The 16,483-nt window shown below is 55.1% G+C and overlaps 1 protein-coding gene across 1 annotated transcript; it reads left to right on the top strand.

Moving 5' to 3' along the window:
* The first annotated feature begins 427 nt into the window (after positions 1-427).
* Wnt10a (Wnt family member 10A) lies at positions 428-12,289 on the top strand. Its single transcript, XM_077110298.1, has 4 exons — positions 428-540; positions 1,506-1,768; positions 9,068-9,447; positions 11,792-12,289. Exons 1-4 carry the CDS (start codon positions 428-430, stop codon positions 12,287-12,289), a joined length of 1,254 nt encoding a protein of 417 aa, XP_076966413.1.
* Positions 12,290-16,483: the final 4,194 nt, after the last annotated feature.

Below are 16,483 nucleotides of genomic sequence, written 5' to 3'. Positions count from 1 at the left end.
CCGCCCCCGCCGCCTGCCTCGCTCACCTCGGAAGCACAGGCTCGCGGCGCTGCGCTGGGGTGCTCCCAGGCACCCCGGCCTCGAGTCCCCACCCGCTGTACCTCCGGGACCCCCCTTACTCTCGACAGGCACCAGGAGTTGTCGCAAGGGGGCCTTGGGAAATTCCCCGGACCCCTGTGCCAGGAGGTGCCCGGTTCGCCCGCTCCCCCCCCACCCCCGAGGGCGGTGCCCGGGGGTGCTGCCCCATGGAGCAGGGAGGCGGGCGCCGTCTGCTCTCGGAGCCGTGACCCGAGTCTTGTCGGAGCTGTGTGTCGCGTGTCGCAGACGCCCCGACCCCAGCTGATCATGCGCCGCCGCCCCTGGCTCGCCAGGCCCACCGGGCTGTGAGCCCCCCACTCCCGGCCCTTCACGGCCCGGCCCGCGCGCCATGGGCAGCGCCCACCCTCGCCCCTGGCTGCGGCTCCGACCCTGGCCCCAGCCGCGGCCCGCGCTCTGCGCGCTCCTGTTCTTCCTACTGCTGCTGGCTGCTGCTGTGCCCAGGTGAGCCCTCACCTCACGCTCCGCCCTCCTGGAGAGCTGGGACCCCCGGGGCAGGGGCCTCTGGTGCTCTTGCTGGGGCAGGGACCCTGGAATGAGGGAGGGACAAGGCCACTGGAAAGTGCGGGTGCCCCAGTGAAGACAGTGAGCTCTCTCCTAGGAAGGGATTGGACTGGTGATAGAATATGGGCAGTGCAGGGAGACAGGGCAGTGCTCAGAGAGTGATGGCAGCTGGGAGAGGTGTATGTGAGGGGAGCAGTGCCAGCCTGGAGCGTCACTCTGGGGGAGCTCACCCCCACCCCTACCCCAGCAGAAAATTCAAACTTCCTCCCTCCACGTAGGAGTTGGGGGGCTGGGAGGAGGTATCCCAGATGGGGTCAGTGAGTGACTACAGCTGAAAAGACTGTGTCATAGAGTGATCCTAGCAAGCTGGGCTGGTAAATAGCAGTAGTGTATGTGTGTGTGAGTGTGAGTTCACGGGTATGTTAAGACAAACGTGTGTGAATGTGTGTATGTAATTATGTCTGATGAAGTGTGCATGTGTGTAAGAGTTCCTGGGTCTGTATGTTCACCACAGTGTGTGCAGAAAGTGTGTCTGTGTAATTGTGACCATCTGGAACATGCTCTAAGAGCGGGCTTCTGGGGTGCCCTGTGTATGCAGGCATCTGTGCCTAAGGATGTACTCATAAAATACTGTGTGCACAGGCGTAGCCAGGCATAGGGGATGTGTGTGCATTTACACATGTTTGCCTGTGTGGGTGTGCAGCTGGGTGGGCTGCATTGGAAGGGATGATGGTGAGGAGGTCAAGGAAAGGAAAATGTTTAGGAGTGTACTGAGGGGCCCAGCCTTTAGAAGTGGGAGTTGGAGCACAGAGTGATTATGACCTTTGGGAGAGAGTGTGTATTATTAAATAGGGTCCTTAAGGTCTCCCCAAAACGCTTACCCACCCCACCCCACATGCCTGCAGATCAGCACCCAACGACATCCTGGGCCTCCACCTTCCCCCGGAGCCTGTGCTCAACGCCAACACAGTTTGCCTGACATTGCCTGGCCTGAGCCGGCGGCAGATGGAGGTGTGTGTGCGTCACCCTGACGTGGCCGCCTCAGCCATCCAGGGCATCCAAATCGCCATCCACGAGTGCCAACACCAGTTCCGGGACCAGCGCTGGAACTGCTCTAGCTTGGAGACTCGAAACAAGATCCCTTATGAGAGTCCCATCTTCAGCAGAGGTAGCTGCCACTCACCCCTGCTCCCCTTCCCGTCCCATCCAGCACCTCCATCCCAGAATCTATCCAAAATCTACACTCTCAAGCTGGTAGTCCCTGACCCCTCACATCTGCCAGCCATGCTACTTTTCTGCCTCTTTCTAGCCTCAGAAAAGTCACGGGGTGGACAAATGGGACAGATTTGTCTCTGGCCAATGGTGACAGGTTTCATTCATAATAGGGAACTAGACTCCTGGTTATCTGGCCTTGTCACTAACACCAAAATCCCTCAAGTCTGGGAAATTGCACTGTCACCTGCCTCAATTTACCCTCTACTTTAGTAAACTACACTTAGAATGGAGAGCCTGTGAGAAGGTTCTCAGCAGTGGCATGAAGAAGGATGACATTCTGCCAAATAGTGCAAGTCGGGGAGCCTGGGCAGGTAAATCAATGGTCTGTACTTATGCAGAAGCTCTGCTGGCCGGATACACCACCAGCCTCTGTGTCATCCTCACCACCCCCAAAAACCCTCTCTGAATCAGAGCTCTGGGTGTGTGCTTACTTGTGCGCGCGGTGGCTCCAGACCAGCAAGCCTGACAGCTCTGCCAACCCCTGTTCCCCTCACAGCCCAGGCGAGTGGCAGCCCATTCCCTGTCCTCTCCTGACTTCTGAGTGGCTCAGAGACCACTTCAGCTTGGGTTGAAGACAGCAGGTGGTTTTATTACTCATTTCTGATTCCTCTCACCTCTGGCCTGGCATCTGGAGCCAGAATCAGGTCGTTGGGGCAAGATGGGGGCCCTGGTTCCTGGATTTGCCTAGCTGGGTATGTGTCTCTTCTCTCGGCAGCCTGCATAGGACAGTGTGGGGTCTCTGTGACCCTAGTTCCTTGGGCCTTGTCCAATTCTAGCTGATGGTGGATGAGAAGGGGTACCCTTATACCTGGAGCCTGGGGCTTCTGGAGGAGTCAGGCCCCTAGGTACTCCAACTTAGGACCTTTGGTTTTTACCAGGACTCCTGCATGTGTCCCCTGGGCCTCCAAGTCAGGGGCCACCCCAACCTCCCCCAGCCCAACCCCGGCTGCCCGCCCCGCCTCCGCGCGCTCCCTCTTCCCTCCCCCGCGCGCCCGGGGCGCTGTTTCTCCCCGGCGGAGCCCAGCCCGGCGCGTGTGGCGGCATGCAGCCGCGAACTAATCCCCGCGGGCCGCGGCAGACGGCTCCCGGCCCCAGCCGCGCCGCTCTCCAAGAGGGCGCCCCCCTGCCCCGCAAGCCCTCCCTCCTGTCCCGCGCCCGATCCTTTCCCACCGTCCAGGGGCGGCTGCTGGGGACCCCCAGCCCACAGCTGGCCCAGCTCCCACCACGCGCCCCGCCCGGCCCCGCCGCTCGCGCTGGCTGACCCCGAGTGGCGGGCCTCAGTGTCTTCCCGGCCCAGGCCAGGCCCGGCCGGCGCTCACCGCCCGGCGTGCCCGCTCCCGCAGTCCGGTTGCTAGGTCCCCCGCGCTCCCGCAGCCGCGTACTCCCCAACCCTCGGCCCTGGAGGAGAGGGTCCGCATCCCATGCTTGGGTTTCCGCTCACTGGGGGCTTGGCCAGGCGCTGAGGTTCTCACCCTGACGCTTTGGGCGAGGCGAGGCAGGGCAAGCTCTTCAGCCCTCTCCCCGGCCTCGGGTCCCCTCTGGTCCTCCCGTGCCCTCTAGACTGAGTGAACCCAGGCGTCCTGGTTGCTTTCCGATCAGGCCTGTGAGGCCTGATGAAGAAACTGGGGGTCTCTGAAACTGGGGGCGAGTTGGGAGTGGTGGAACCGCGCTGGGTTGGCGCGGGGCCAGGCGCTCCTGGGTTCACCCACAGTTTAATAAGCAGGAGGTGAGCTGGGGGGACGGGTGAGGGGAGAGGTTAGGAGTGGAGGGGGGAGACTTGCCGGGGCTAGCCGGGCGGGGCGGCGCCCAGCGCGGGGAGGGGGCGGGACGGTGGCTTCTGGGCCCCGCCAGAGGGGCTGGGCTTCTTGCCTGTGCCGACCTACCTTCGTCGCTTCTGCAACACCCCCGCCCCCGACCCCTCACTGTCCCCCCTCCCTGTCCCCCCCCCAGCCCCGCACACAGTCGTTGCTCATTTCTATCTCTCCCTCAGTCGTTGCTCATTTCTATCTCTCCCTCTCCGGAGGAAATGAATCTGAGCTTCCGGAAAGAAAACTGCCACTCCCCCACCTCACCTCCATTTGGCCTCCACTAGCCCCTGTTCCACTTCACATCTGGATCCACCCTCCTCTAGGGTTATTTCCTGGTCCATCTTGATCTGTCTCCTCCAGAACTAGCTAAATTCGAACCCTAGGAGGCCGCTTGTGGTGGCAACCAGCCCCTGGTGGTCTTATCTGAGTCTCCTTTTCAGGGTCCATTGAGAGTCAGGTGACTTCGGTTTCCCCCAGGTGGAATATAAGGGAGCTGACCCCTTTTCAGACCCAAGCTGCCAAAGGATTTCTTTTAAAGTGGATTTTTTTATTTTATTTTGACAAGTTTCAGTTTCAGAGACTGCTTGGGGTAGGTGGTTCCTTGGGTCTTCTTTACTGCTGCTACTGTCCTGTGGTTCTGTCATCTTCCCTGAGATGGGTTGTGCTGGTGGGATGGGACTGATGAAGGAGGGAGGGGAAAAGATACATCTGGGTTCAACAAGCCTGGGAACATACCCAGGCTTTACCTAGCCAAAGAGAGGTGCTGCAGCCTGGTGGGAAGATGGGACAGGAATAGAGGCCTCCAGGGGGCTAGAGAGGGTCAGAAAAAAGCTGCACGTGTGGAGGATGCAAGCTCATGTTGGCAGCTTTGCCCAACCCAAGGGCACCAATGATCTAAGTAATGAGGGCACTCGTACCCCCAGCTTTTTGTACTGAGGACCCAGACAGGCTGGTGCCTGGATGGGGTGCTGAGTATAATACCTGTTTTTTGTTATTGTTGTTTTTTTTTTTTTTTGTTTGTTTGTTTGTTTTTAAAGAGAGAGAGAGAGAGAGAGAGAGAATTTTTTTTTAATATTTATTTTTTAGTTTTTGGCGGACACAACATCTTTGTATGTGGTGCTGAGGATCGAACCCTGGCCGCACACATGCCAGGCGAGCGTGCTACCACTTGAGCCACATCCCCAGCCCCAGTATAATACCTGTTACATGAGGCATTCCTCACTCAGGAGATGGGGAGAGGAAGGAAATGTGAGGTGGGAGCTCCTGAGCTCAGGCACAGGGATGGGCAAGGATGGGAGGTCAGGGAGAGGCTAGATGGAAGAGAATGTAGTAGATTCACAGAGAAGATCCTGGGAGCTCCCACACAGTTTGGGCACTGCCCTCCCTAAGGCCCATACCCATTTGGAATGGATGCATAGAGGGGGCATGAGGCCCTGCAGCTAGCCAGGCTCCAGCCCCAGGGAAACCAGAAATGTAAGTGTCCAACCTTTCATCTCCAAGGTCTGACTTTCTTTTCCCACCTACCTTTAATATTCATCCTCTCAGGGAATCATGGTTTTACATCCAGGCCTCCAGGGCTTGGAGCATGTGTGCAGTGGCACTCAGATGGGGGAAACTGAGGCACAAACAGGATTAACTATTTTTCTAATTCTATTATTATTCTTTTATTCTAATGACACCCAGTAAATTAGCCAGCATGTACTAAGTATTTGCCATGTGATGGGCATTGTTCAAAGCACTTTATCCATGCTGAAGAGTCCTCAAATAGTCCCCAGGAGGTAAATCCTATTAGCCTTATTTTACAAATGTAACTAAGAGAAGTTGGATAACTTGTCATTAGTCACACAGCTTATAAGCAAGCAGTACAGCCAGGACTCCATGTAGCCAGCTGACTTTAGAGTGTGCACCCAGCCTCCTACCATACTGTCTTCCAAGCTCCAAGGCCAATATGAATTCCCACTTGTGGCCAAAGATGAGTTGGTGCAAAGAGAGTATATTCTTTTTTAAAAAAATATTTTTAAATAGTTTTTTATTGTCAATGGATCTTTATTTATTATTTATGTGTGGTGCTGAGAATCAAACCCAGTGCCTCACACATGCTGGGCAAGTACTTTACCACTGAGCCACAATCCCAACCCCAATGAGAGTGTATTCTAAGAAATTAAAATGTCATGTGCACGCACATACACACACATACACACCTACCCATGTTTGTGCAAATGTGTAGCCCCATTGAGTGTCATGCCTAAGTGTTGCCACATGCACTCAATTCATTCTTGCTCTATCGCTGTCTCACTCTGCCCAGGCACAAGAGCAAGCGCAGATTATTTGCATGGAGGGGATGCAAACCAGACCTTTCCCCTCTCCTCCTTTTTTGACTTGGATGTTCAGGGCTCGGGCTTCTCTAACCCCTCCTAGTTCTCACTGCCCCTTGCCCTCTAAGACTCCCTGCATCCAGCCCCTTCCCAGGCCTTGGCTGCAGCCTGTAGCAGCAGCTGACTCTACTTACATGCTGGCAGTCCCTGTCCCAGATCAAAGGCAGGGCGGCTAATTATGCATCTTAACAAGTCCCCCCCTTCTGCTTCAGGCAGCCCAGCTGGCCATGGCCCCACCCCTTTCCCCCTTCAGCTGGCCAGATGGCACAGTGCCTGCGTCTGCCCCAGACAGTCGGGGCCAGGACCGAAACTGGGGCCCTAAACAGGAGCTGGGGGCAGACTCAAGTAGGATGGATTTCTATGAGGCTTGGATGCCTGCAGCAGAGGGTGGCCATACAGGCCCTGCTTGGTCACTTCTACACGTGGCTGTGACAGCTGTCAGAGGCCATGTGGGGGAAGGCATCTTGAACTGCATGGGACAGGGATGTTCTTTTAGGGCTATGGGTTACAGTTCTCCAGATTCCTATGGGTCTGCTCTTGAATGTGGCAGAGCCTGGGGGATGGTGGTTGACCCTGCACATGATCCCAAATCAGCCTTGTGCTCTTTCCTAGTGCCAAATGTGCACAGGGTCTTAGGAACTGGAAACTGGGTTACCTGGGTTTCTTTCTAAGCATCAAAACTTCCTTGGAGCTAGTGTCCTTCAGCAGAAAGTTGTCACTACTGGAACTGGATCCAGCTTCATAACCCCTGTGACCTTGGGCTTTTTCATTTTGCATAGTGCATGTGCATTTGGTGGTGGCTGTGGTGTGTGGAGGGTGATTTCTAAGTTGCTCTGGAGGCCTGAATATTGCCATGTGTCCTAGACTGGGCCAATGACTCCTCCGTAATAAGAGAAGTGCTCAAAGTTCCAAAGATAAAAGGCAAGGGATAAATGCAGGGTGTGCTTCCCAGGGACTTTGGTCCATCCTTCTTCCCCAGGTCCCTCCAACCCAAAGCAGTTTCTGCTCCCCTGCCAATTCCCAGCATCCCCTTTGAAGTCTCCAACCCAGTCCCCATCCCTTTCTGTCTGATCATAGCTAGTCTCCTTATGAAAAAACATACTGAGATGCCATGAGCTGGAAATAGATTATAGAGAGGGAGCTTCATGAGCTGCTAGTAGCCCAAATGATTTATTTTAGAATGGGTTATGAACTGCTGGGCTCTGTCCTTGAACAGGGGGAAACAAAGAATAGTTACCTGCTGGGTAGGGTGGCACATGCCTAAAATCCCAGTGGCTCAGGAAGCTGAGACAAGAGAATTGCAAGCTTAAGGCAGCCTCAGCAACTTAGTAAGGCTCTGTCTCAAAGCATTACATTTACAAAAAGAACTGGGGATGTGATTCAGTGGTTAAACACCTCTGGTTTCAATCCCTGGTACCAAAAAAAAAAAAAAAAAAAAAAAGACCTTAAAATGCAGAAGTGAGTGAAGTCAGACTGTAGGAAGACCTTCTCAATAATAGCTAATGTTTATGTAGTACCTAATATGAATAAGGCACTATTTTCAGCCTTTAAATTTAATAACTCCCTTAATTCTTGGATGAGGCAACTCTATTTTACAAGTGAGGAAACTGAAGAGGTTAAATCACTTGGTCAAGGTCACATAGCTTGAACCCAGGCAATCTGACTCCAGAAATCAGTTCTTAACTACTAACCATCTTATCTTATCTTATCATCATCATTTGTCTAGGTAGAAAGAGGAGGAAAGTGCTCTGTGATACGGGGGTAAGAGTTAGAGGAGTGGTCCATCCTGATTGGTTCTCCAGTATCTGTGAGGCTGCACAGAGTAGAAGAACCCAGACGGGGTCTTTGTTTCCTTTGAATCTCTGGCCTCTGCTGAGGTCATCAGCCTCCTGCCAGGTTGGGGGTTCTTAGGGGATCATAGTAGCACTGGTGCATTTTCCTCCCTGGGTCGGGGCTATTCTTGTTCTTGGCTTCTCTCACTCCTAACCTCTCTCTGAAGTCCAGAGACTGGTCCATCTTCTCCTTTCTCAGATGCAGAATAAGCAAGAAGTAGCCTGCAGATAGGAGATCTAGTAGGTCTCCCTCTGCCATGGGCACTCCAAGAGGAAGGCTCAGGCTGGAACACTGAGAGGGAAAGCAGTGCAGACAAGTAAATGGCCTGGATCTGAGCCACTGAGAATACATGGGTCAGGAAGGGCCTTGATATCTCCCGAGCACCTAGCAGAAGGTGTCTTCCCCTGTACCATATGCCAGGCGCCAGTTAAGACGCTGGACTTGCCTCTATCATCCGTCAAACATCTTTAACTGATCTAAAGGATTTTGTTTTTTTATGTTGATAGTGGGGACAGAACCCAAGGGCTTCATGTACCCTAGGCAAGTGCTCTACCATAGGCAGAGCAGCTGGGAGGTACCCATTCTTGAGTGACTGTGTGTCCTGTGGACAAGGATGGGGACTATCAGGGAGGATTCTGGGCTGGGTCTACCAGGGGTGCACACTGGCAGGCAATCTGGGGGAGGTCACTTTAGGAGCAGACCATCTTCTCTTACTTATCCTCCTGCCCACTGGCATCCCTGGGGACTGGAATTCCATCACTGGTTATGTATTCTTTAGGTTAAACTGCAGGGTAGTTTATGCAGATATCACCATGAAAGGTAATAGATGAAATCCCTGATCTTAAAAAGAATGTGTTTACCAGGTATTTTCTGCCCTACAGGAGAGATTTAAGCACAAGAATTCTGAACTTGCTTGGGTGATGTTAATGAAAAGGGAAAGGCAGTGTAACAAGTGTGTTATCAAGGAGAACTATCCCTTTCACCTTGAATCCTGTGTGGAGAAGGCCTGGCTTCTGCTATAATTTCTGCTCGCCCTCCCTCCCTCCCTCCCTTCCTCTGTGTCTTTATATCAGACCCTCCAAACTGGGACTCAGTTTCTCTGTTTGATGCTAAGGCTGGGCAGGCTGGGCAGGGGGATCGGATGTCGAGGCCGCATCAGAATCTGTTTTCTCGCAGGTTTCAGAGAGAGCGCTTTTGCCTACGCAATCGCAGCAGCTGGGGTGGTGCACGCTGTGTCCAATGCGTGCGCCCTGGGCAAACTGCGGGCATGCGGCTGCGACGCATCCCGGCGCGGAGACGAGGAGGCCTTCCGTCGCAAGCTGCATCGTCTGCAGCTGGACGCGCTGCAGAGGGGTAAGGGGCTGAGCCACGGGGTCCCGGAACACCCCGCCCTGCCCCCTGCCAGCCCTGGTCTGCAGGACTCCTGGGAGTGGGGCGGCTGCAGCCCTGACGTGGGCTTCGGGGAGCGCTTCTCTAAGGACTTTCTGGACTCCCGGGAACCTCACAGAGACATCCACGCGCGCATGAGGCTCCACAACAACCGAGTTGGGAGGCAGGTGAGAGCTCTGACCCCTAGACCTGCTCCAAATCCCTCTACCTATATCCCACCTCTCCCCCAGGCCAACTTTCTTCCCTGGGACCAGCTCAGCGACCTTTTCTTTGCCCCCTCCTAATTCAGTCAGCAAGCATGACTTGAGGATCTACTTTATGCCGGGCACTGGACTTGACCTGGGAAATACAGGGATGAAACGACCCTGCCCCCTACCTGGGATCAGCACACCCTGCTGAGCAGTCTGTTCCTCCATTTTCTCCAGTATCACCTGACAGGACTGAGCTGGCAGTCAGGGCCTCAGGGATCTAGGCCTGGGTTGTCACCCTTTCTACTCCCCTGTAGAGTCAGAAGGTTGGACTAGATCATTGTCAGGTCCCCCAGCTCTAATGTTTCATGGTTCCATGTGACTCCGACCTCCTCTCCCAGTCCATAATGGGGGATTCCTGGAAAGTGAAGGGGATAAGAGGTTTCTAGGGGCCCCCTTGGGCCTGTATTATGATTGCCTTCATCCTTTCTCCCCTCCAATATTCATTGAAAATAAATTAAAGAAATACATGAAAAAATAAAAAGGAGAAGGAAGGAAAAAAAGGAATAGGAGCCTACATTTATTGAGTGGTTACTGTGTGTTAGGCCCTGTCCTGAGCATCTTATTACATATTAGCCCATTTAATCTTTACAACCACCTATGATGTGAACACTATTATGAACCTCATGTTCAGATATGGGAACTGAGGCACAGATGGACAAAGAAGCTTTGCTAGAGCTGATGTAACTAGTGAGAAAGTGGTAGAGGCAGGATCCATGCCCAGGCAGTTGAGCTCTGAACCTGTGCTTGCTTGTTCTGTGGAGTGGAGTCTACTCTCTGGACACATGGTACACTCAGTGTGGACTCTATACTCTGCACATGTTGTACACTCAGTGTGAAGTCTACACTCTGATGCCTCCTTGGCCCTCATGGTGACCCAGCACACTCCTCTCCTGGCCATTCTATCCCCACTCCGTCTCTGGACTCTGCTCAGTTTGCTCCATCCTTGTTCCTGCCCTCTTCTTAACTCTGTTGGGGAGCATTCTCTACTTCACTTCCCTTTCCCTTTAACTTTTAGCCTGCTCCAGTTCATCTTCTTCCTCCACAAAGACTCCCAGCTGATCCAGCAGTTCCCATCTTCACTTAGAGGTGGGGTAAACTGAGGCACGCCCACCCTCAGATCCTGTCCAGCTCCCACCCAACCCTGCCCTGTGCATGAGGCTCTTTCCCCAAGCTTCCATACCATCCCAGCCTGTACCAACAGTGCCTCCTCCTCGTCCTTGTTAAACTATTTAATTAATGGCTGCTGCCTGTGGGAAGCAGATGTTCTGGAGTTGTTGGCCTGGGGAGGGGAGGCATGGGGCTGGTTCTCATGTGGTGCTGACACCATATGCAAGCTGCACAGCCCTATAAGGCCCCAGGGGCAGGGTCCCTCACTTTTGGCCCTCCTGCCCAGCCATAGGACCCCAGATCCTTGCTGTCCCTGCCTGAGAATATGTCTTGGGATGAAGTGGGGGCCACCTTCCTGTGGGGACAATGCCAAGGAGTTCTTTGGGAGGGGATCCTAGACTGGTTAAGAGTTAGTCAGGGGGCAGGTATGTTCCTCTAAGTACCTCCCCTGGAGGCCTGGCAACCTCTCTCCACTTTCACAGGACTGAGAGCCTGGCCCTCTCTGGGGTTCCTTCTGTATTCAGATAGAACTTTGACCCCTAGTGGCACTCAGCACAAGACTGAATTAGTCCCAGTCAGCATAATGGGAGGGGTGGTCTCCCAGGTTCCTGTCCCCTTGCTTTGGATCCTCCAAAGACCTGGGGATGGTGGCAGTGGAATGGGGCTTTCTCAAACTCACTGCCAGCCCAGCTCACAGTCTGGAGTGAGGCCAGAGGCTTTGGGGCTGGCATTTAGTGGAACTGGCACCCCCCTTCTCCTGGCCCCTACCCCAGGAATGGAAGAAGAGGGAATTTCCCTGAAGATCTGGGATCCCCTTCCTCAGGAAGCAAAAGCCTCCTGCCCCCAAGGGCTCCCTGCAGCTGCAGGAAAGGCTGGCAGGAGAGGAGGGGAACAGTGGGGAGCAGGAAGGACAAAATTTCCCCATGGCCTAGCCTGTTGGAGGTGGATGGGAGCAGAGCAGAGAAGCCGGCAGAGGAATTCTGATTGCTTAACTCGGGAGTTGTAGGGCCCCTACTTTGGGCCTCAGTCTTTGCTTCTGTACAATGGGAGCTGGTTTCAAAAGCCTCTGAGATTTCCAAGGCCAGTCTCAGCAGTGGGAGGAGGGCAAGGGTCCGGCCGCCAGCGTCACTCCTCACCGTGCCTTCTTCCGCAGGCGGTGATGGAGAACATGCGGCGAAAGTGCAAGTGCCACGGCACGTCAGGCAGCTGCCAACTCAAGACCTGCTGGCAGGTGACGCCCGAGTTCAGAGCAGTGGGGGCGCTGCTGCGCAACCGCTTCCACCGCGCCACGCTCATCCGGCCGCACAACCGCAACGGCGGCCAGCTGGAGCCAGGCCCCGCGGGAGCACCCTCGCCCGCCCCGGGCACTCCTGTGCCGCGCCGGCGAGCCAGCCCCGCCGACCTGGTCTACTTCGAGAAATCGCCCGACTTCTGCGAGCGCGAGCCGCGCCTGGACTCGGCAGGCACCGTGGGCCGCCTGTGCAACAAGAGCAGCGCGGGCCCGGATGGCTGCGGCAGCATGTGCTGCGGCCGCGGCCACAACATCCTGCGCCAGACTCGCAGTGAGCGCTGCCACTGCCGGTTCCACTGGTGCTGTTTCGTGGTGTGCGAAGAGTGCCGCATCACCGAGTGGGTTAGCGTTTGCAAGTGAGCGGCACAGGTTTCCCTGGGCTCCAAGAAAGGCTCCCCTCCTGGAGCCTGGCCTCTGCGCTTGCGATTTGGCCCAGAGCACCTTGGCTTCCTGGGAGAGACTGGACCACAGGATCTCAGACGGACTCCCAGTTCTGCAATCAAGGGACAGTCCAGGGCTTCCAAATCAACCCCTCTGCTCAATTCTGTGGGCTTTAGGATTGATTGGCCTCCCTCCTTCCTGTCCTAAGCTCACACAGCTCAGTTGGGCTGGAGACTGCCCCATACCTTAGGACACACAAGCAGGCAGCCCAGCCCCTCAGGCCTGTCTGTGCCCATCCTTTCTCCCCTTCCCCTGGAGTGGGAGGGAATGGATAGAAGCTGATGGGCAGGGGGAGGAAGATTAAAAAGAAGAACTGGACATGACTGAGCTGAAGTAATTCTATATAAAGGCCCCAGTCATCCTCACCCACTGGCCTCTGCCCCTTACCATTTCCCTCATCATTCATTTAACAGATATTTATTTTGCACTCTCTTTGTGGCACTCTCTATGGGGAGGGAGTTCCGGGATACAGGTGTGCATAAGAGAGAGACACAGCACCTGCCCTAAAGGAGTTTACATTCTTCTTGAGGGAGATGCGCAATAAACCAGGAAACACACAAACAAGGTCATTTCAGACAATGCTATGTGCTGGGTGTACAGGGATGTGGAGAGAGGGACCCCTTCTGATAAAACCAGGGGTCAAGGAAGGCCTCAGAAGTCATGGTACTCATGCTGAGATCTGTGAGGTAGAAAAGAGGGCCTCATGGAGGTTGAGGGGAAAGGCTTTCCAGGCAGAGGCCTGGGGAATGAAAAAGTTCCAAGAGGAAAAGACCTCTGCTTATTGGAGGAATAGCAAAGAGTCCACTGCAATTAGAGTGAAGAAATCAAGGGACTGATGGGCAAGAGAGGCGCTCAGAGGGTGGGCAAAGGTCACATCATGTGTCTTTCTAGGCCTAGTTAAGGAGTTGGAATTTTGTTTATGAGGAATGGGAACCTGCAGAGAGTCTTAAGCAGGGGGTGTCATGGTCTGGTTCCTACATGGATTGTTCTATGCAGAACTGGGGGACAAGCTGACAGCTAGAAGGCCATTTCCAAACCAGAGATGAGACCTGGACGGGATGGAGGCAGTGTATATGTAGGAAAGGGACTGGATCCAGGCAGGGTCTTTTGTGCCAGAGTTCTAACCGCCCACTTTGTGCCTGAGCCCTCTGCCACAAGCCAGGGCGAGTGGCTGTGCCCAGCAGCAACCATCGGCAGAGACAGGAGGCACTCTGAGAGGAATAATCCTGGGCAAGACCCAGCTCAACCCAGCCCAGCGCCCGGGGGAGCAGGTGGGGCCAGGAGGTGCGGCTGGGAAGAGGGTGGTGGGGGAGGGCTGCAGACTCATTGTCTGGATCTCTGGGCTCCTGAGTGCGCAGGAGGAGAGGCAGGGTATGTCAATAAGGATCTGGGGGACCATCTTTCCTGGGCCTTGGTGCCCTCAGAGCCCCAGCTCAGGGTGCCCCTTGGCAGGTCAATAATCCCTCTTAGTAGGTCATGCCCCCATCAGGACCTGCTGATCTGGCAGTTTGGTACAGGCTTGTATTCTCCTTGTTGTAGATCTGATGATTTTCTGGAACAGACCCTCAGGATGTCAGGGAAAGAACAATTTAACTATTTCAGCCAGGCTTCCTTATGCTCACAGTTAAGGACCCTGCTGGCTGCCTGTTTTTCGCAAATGGCATCCCTCTTGATAAAATAAGACAAGGACAAAATCTTGTTCCCCAATTGTTAGCCTGCAAAAATCCCCCACATTTCCCTACCTCTGCTCCATGTCTCCTTACCCATGGGTGGAGTGAAAAAGAAAAGGAGGTTATCAGGGTGATGCCCATTGTGGGCCCTCCAACTGGGAGATTTGCCTTCCCTAGCTGGCCGCAGCTCCCTGTGCTTCCTCTGCTGGCACCCCAGCAGCTCCCAGGCATGCCCAAGGCAGGAGACCCTTCCAAGGGCTCAATTCCATTGCCTCGGTGGAGAACAGGGTTTCTCTCCCCATCCCCCCAAAGACAGGCAGGCTTGTGAGAGTCCCCAGGGAGGAGGGGTAGGCAGGAGCAGCCAGACACACCTGCCTCATTCCTTTCCTCTTGTTCATTCAGGAGAGGGCTGTGGGGGCTGGGTTCCCTGCCCCCTTCCTCCCTCCCATCCCAGGAAGGAGAAGCAGGCTGGGGGAATTGGAGTCCCTAGGGCCCGGCTGGGGGTTTTACCCCCACCCCTAGTAGTGTCCAGTAGGGCATTGGCCTTGACCTCACCCTCTGCTGCCTCCCAGCCTTATGCAGGACAGACCTGGGTGTGGGGCATGGGGGGGACGGACTGGAAGTGAGAACTCTAGGATCAAGTTGGGGGAATAAGGTAGGAGCCCCAACACTGTAGAACATGCTGCCTTGGAGGCAAGGGTGGGTGGCAAGGGGGACGGGGGCTGGATACTGAGCTGTAGGGGAGGGGACATGTTCTAGGGGTGAGGTCATGGTGATCTATGTCAGCCTGAGCCATAAAGAAGGGGAGGAAAAGTTTGGAAAGGGACAGTATAGGGTGTTGGTCATCCTCCCATCCTCTCCCTGGGCCAGAAGTTGAGTCCTGGGACCAAGGCTAGAGTCACAATGAAAAGGGGTGTGTAGGACTTTGCAAGGGTCCTAAAGGGAGACATGAAAGTGATGGGGGATGGGGAAATGGGGTCTGAGAGGCACTGGGCTTATGCATACTGGCTGAAGGGTATTGATGTACATATTGGAAATAGGGGAAATAGGCTGAAATTAAGTGGGAAGGTAGAGTTGAGATGAGGAGAACTTACCAACAGCTTGGGGAACATCAGGGTGAGCCTTAGAAATAGGAACAGAATGTGAGCAGAGATCATTCAGAGGAGAAAAGAACCTCTTTTACCCCCAATACATTTCACCTGGTGGACACTAGGTCACGCTCTTGTGGGCAGAAGTAGTAGTAGATCCTACTGGATCTAGATTGTCCCCAAAGGAGTGAGGGAGCAAATAGGGAATGAGTGTGCTGGACAGATCAGCAGGCAGTGCCCAGGTTAAGGGTCAGGTGGAGATAGTCAGGCTGAGTAGGATCAGAACCTAGGTTTCTGGCTTTTCAGGCACCCAAGGAACCTGGGGGTAGAGGGAAGAGGCATTCAAAGGTAGACTTGGGGGCCATGGGAATACCCCATGAGAAGCAAGGTCAGGGTCATCCAGGCTTCCCTCCTTCCCCCGAATTAATGCATACCCAACTAGCCACCCCCGCAGGGGGCCTTCCACGTTGGAGAGTGCCTAGGCCCTAGTCTCGTGGCCCAAGTCATCCCCTCTCACCCCCCCTTCTCATGTGGTTGCCGGCAGCTGCCTGCGGTCGCCCCAGCTCCTGCACGGGGACTTTCCAACAGGGGAAAAAATGACTTAATGAGAGTGGGAGCTGGGGGCGGGAGGGACAGGTCCCTGTAATCACCGCTCTGCTGTGGGGCCAGCGTGCCTCCGGGCTCTTCCCTGGCTTCCTGCTGCCAGCGCCCCCCTTGGGTTCTGCTGCGGGAGGGGGACAGAGCTGGTGACAGGGGCTCTCTTTCCAGGTTCTCTGCGACCCTCAGGCTGCCTGTTTCTCCTGGATTCGCCTCTGGAGTCCTAGAGGCCTGGACACTCCACTATCCCTCTCTGGACCTTTTCCTTGAAATTGGGGAGGGGGTGTCTTTCCCTGGAGCTGGGGTCCCCTGCTGGTGTGGTAGAAGGGTAAGGGGTAGTGAAGAGAGCCCCTGTCCATTTTGCGGCTGCATACTTCCAAACGCCACTGGTTGCTGTGGCAACGAGGACAGCCGAGGTGTGTCCACCGCTCTGGGAGGCGCCCCCGCCCCACCACACGTACACTTTGCAGCCCGCTGGGCCAGGCCCCGCCGCTGTGGTACGCGGGGGTGGGGGTGTGCCGTTACCATGGCAAGGGTGCGCTAGAAGGGCACATTCTTCCCTAGGGTGGGAGCGCCCTGGGGATATGAGAAGGGGGGTGACGGGGGCGGCAGAAAGGGGAGCAGCGGTGGTCAGAACAAGGGAGGAGTCTCGGACAAGACGAATGGGGCTTCTGAGGTTGGGGTGGGAAGTCTGCAATCGGTCCCCGTCCTGCAGCTCTTGCCAGGCATTCTCCCTCCCTCACCGCCCCCCACCCCAC

The sequence above is a fragment of the Callospermophilus lateralis genome, chromosome 9 (assembly GCF_048772815.1).
Source record: "Callospermophilus lateralis isolate mCalLat2 chromosome 9, mCalLat2.hap1, whole genome shotgun sequence".
Taxonomy (NCBI): domain Eukaryota; kingdom Metazoa; phylum Chordata; class Mammalia; order Rodentia; family Sciuridae; genus Callospermophilus; species Callospermophilus lateralis.
The sequence above is the reverse complement of the archived record's forward strand: the minus strand, read 5'-3'. Positions and strand labels throughout refer to the sequence as shown.

What these genes read in the sequence shown, in the direction of transcription:
- Wnt10a (XM_077110298.1), top strand. Translation starts at nt 428, where the DNA reads ATGGGCAGCGCCCACCCTCGCCCCTGGCTGCGGCTCCGACCCTGGCCC. An exon ending in GAGTCCCATCTTCAGCAGAG is followed by an intron (nt 1,769 to 9,067) that starts GTAGCTGCCACT and finishes GTTTTCTCGCAG; the next exon opens with GTTTCAGAGAGAGCGCTTTT. An exon ending in ACAACCGAGTTGGGAGGCAG is followed by an intron (nt 9,448 to 11,791) that starts GTGAGAGCTCTG and finishes CTTCTTCCGCAG; the next exon opens with GCGGTGATGGAGAACATGCG.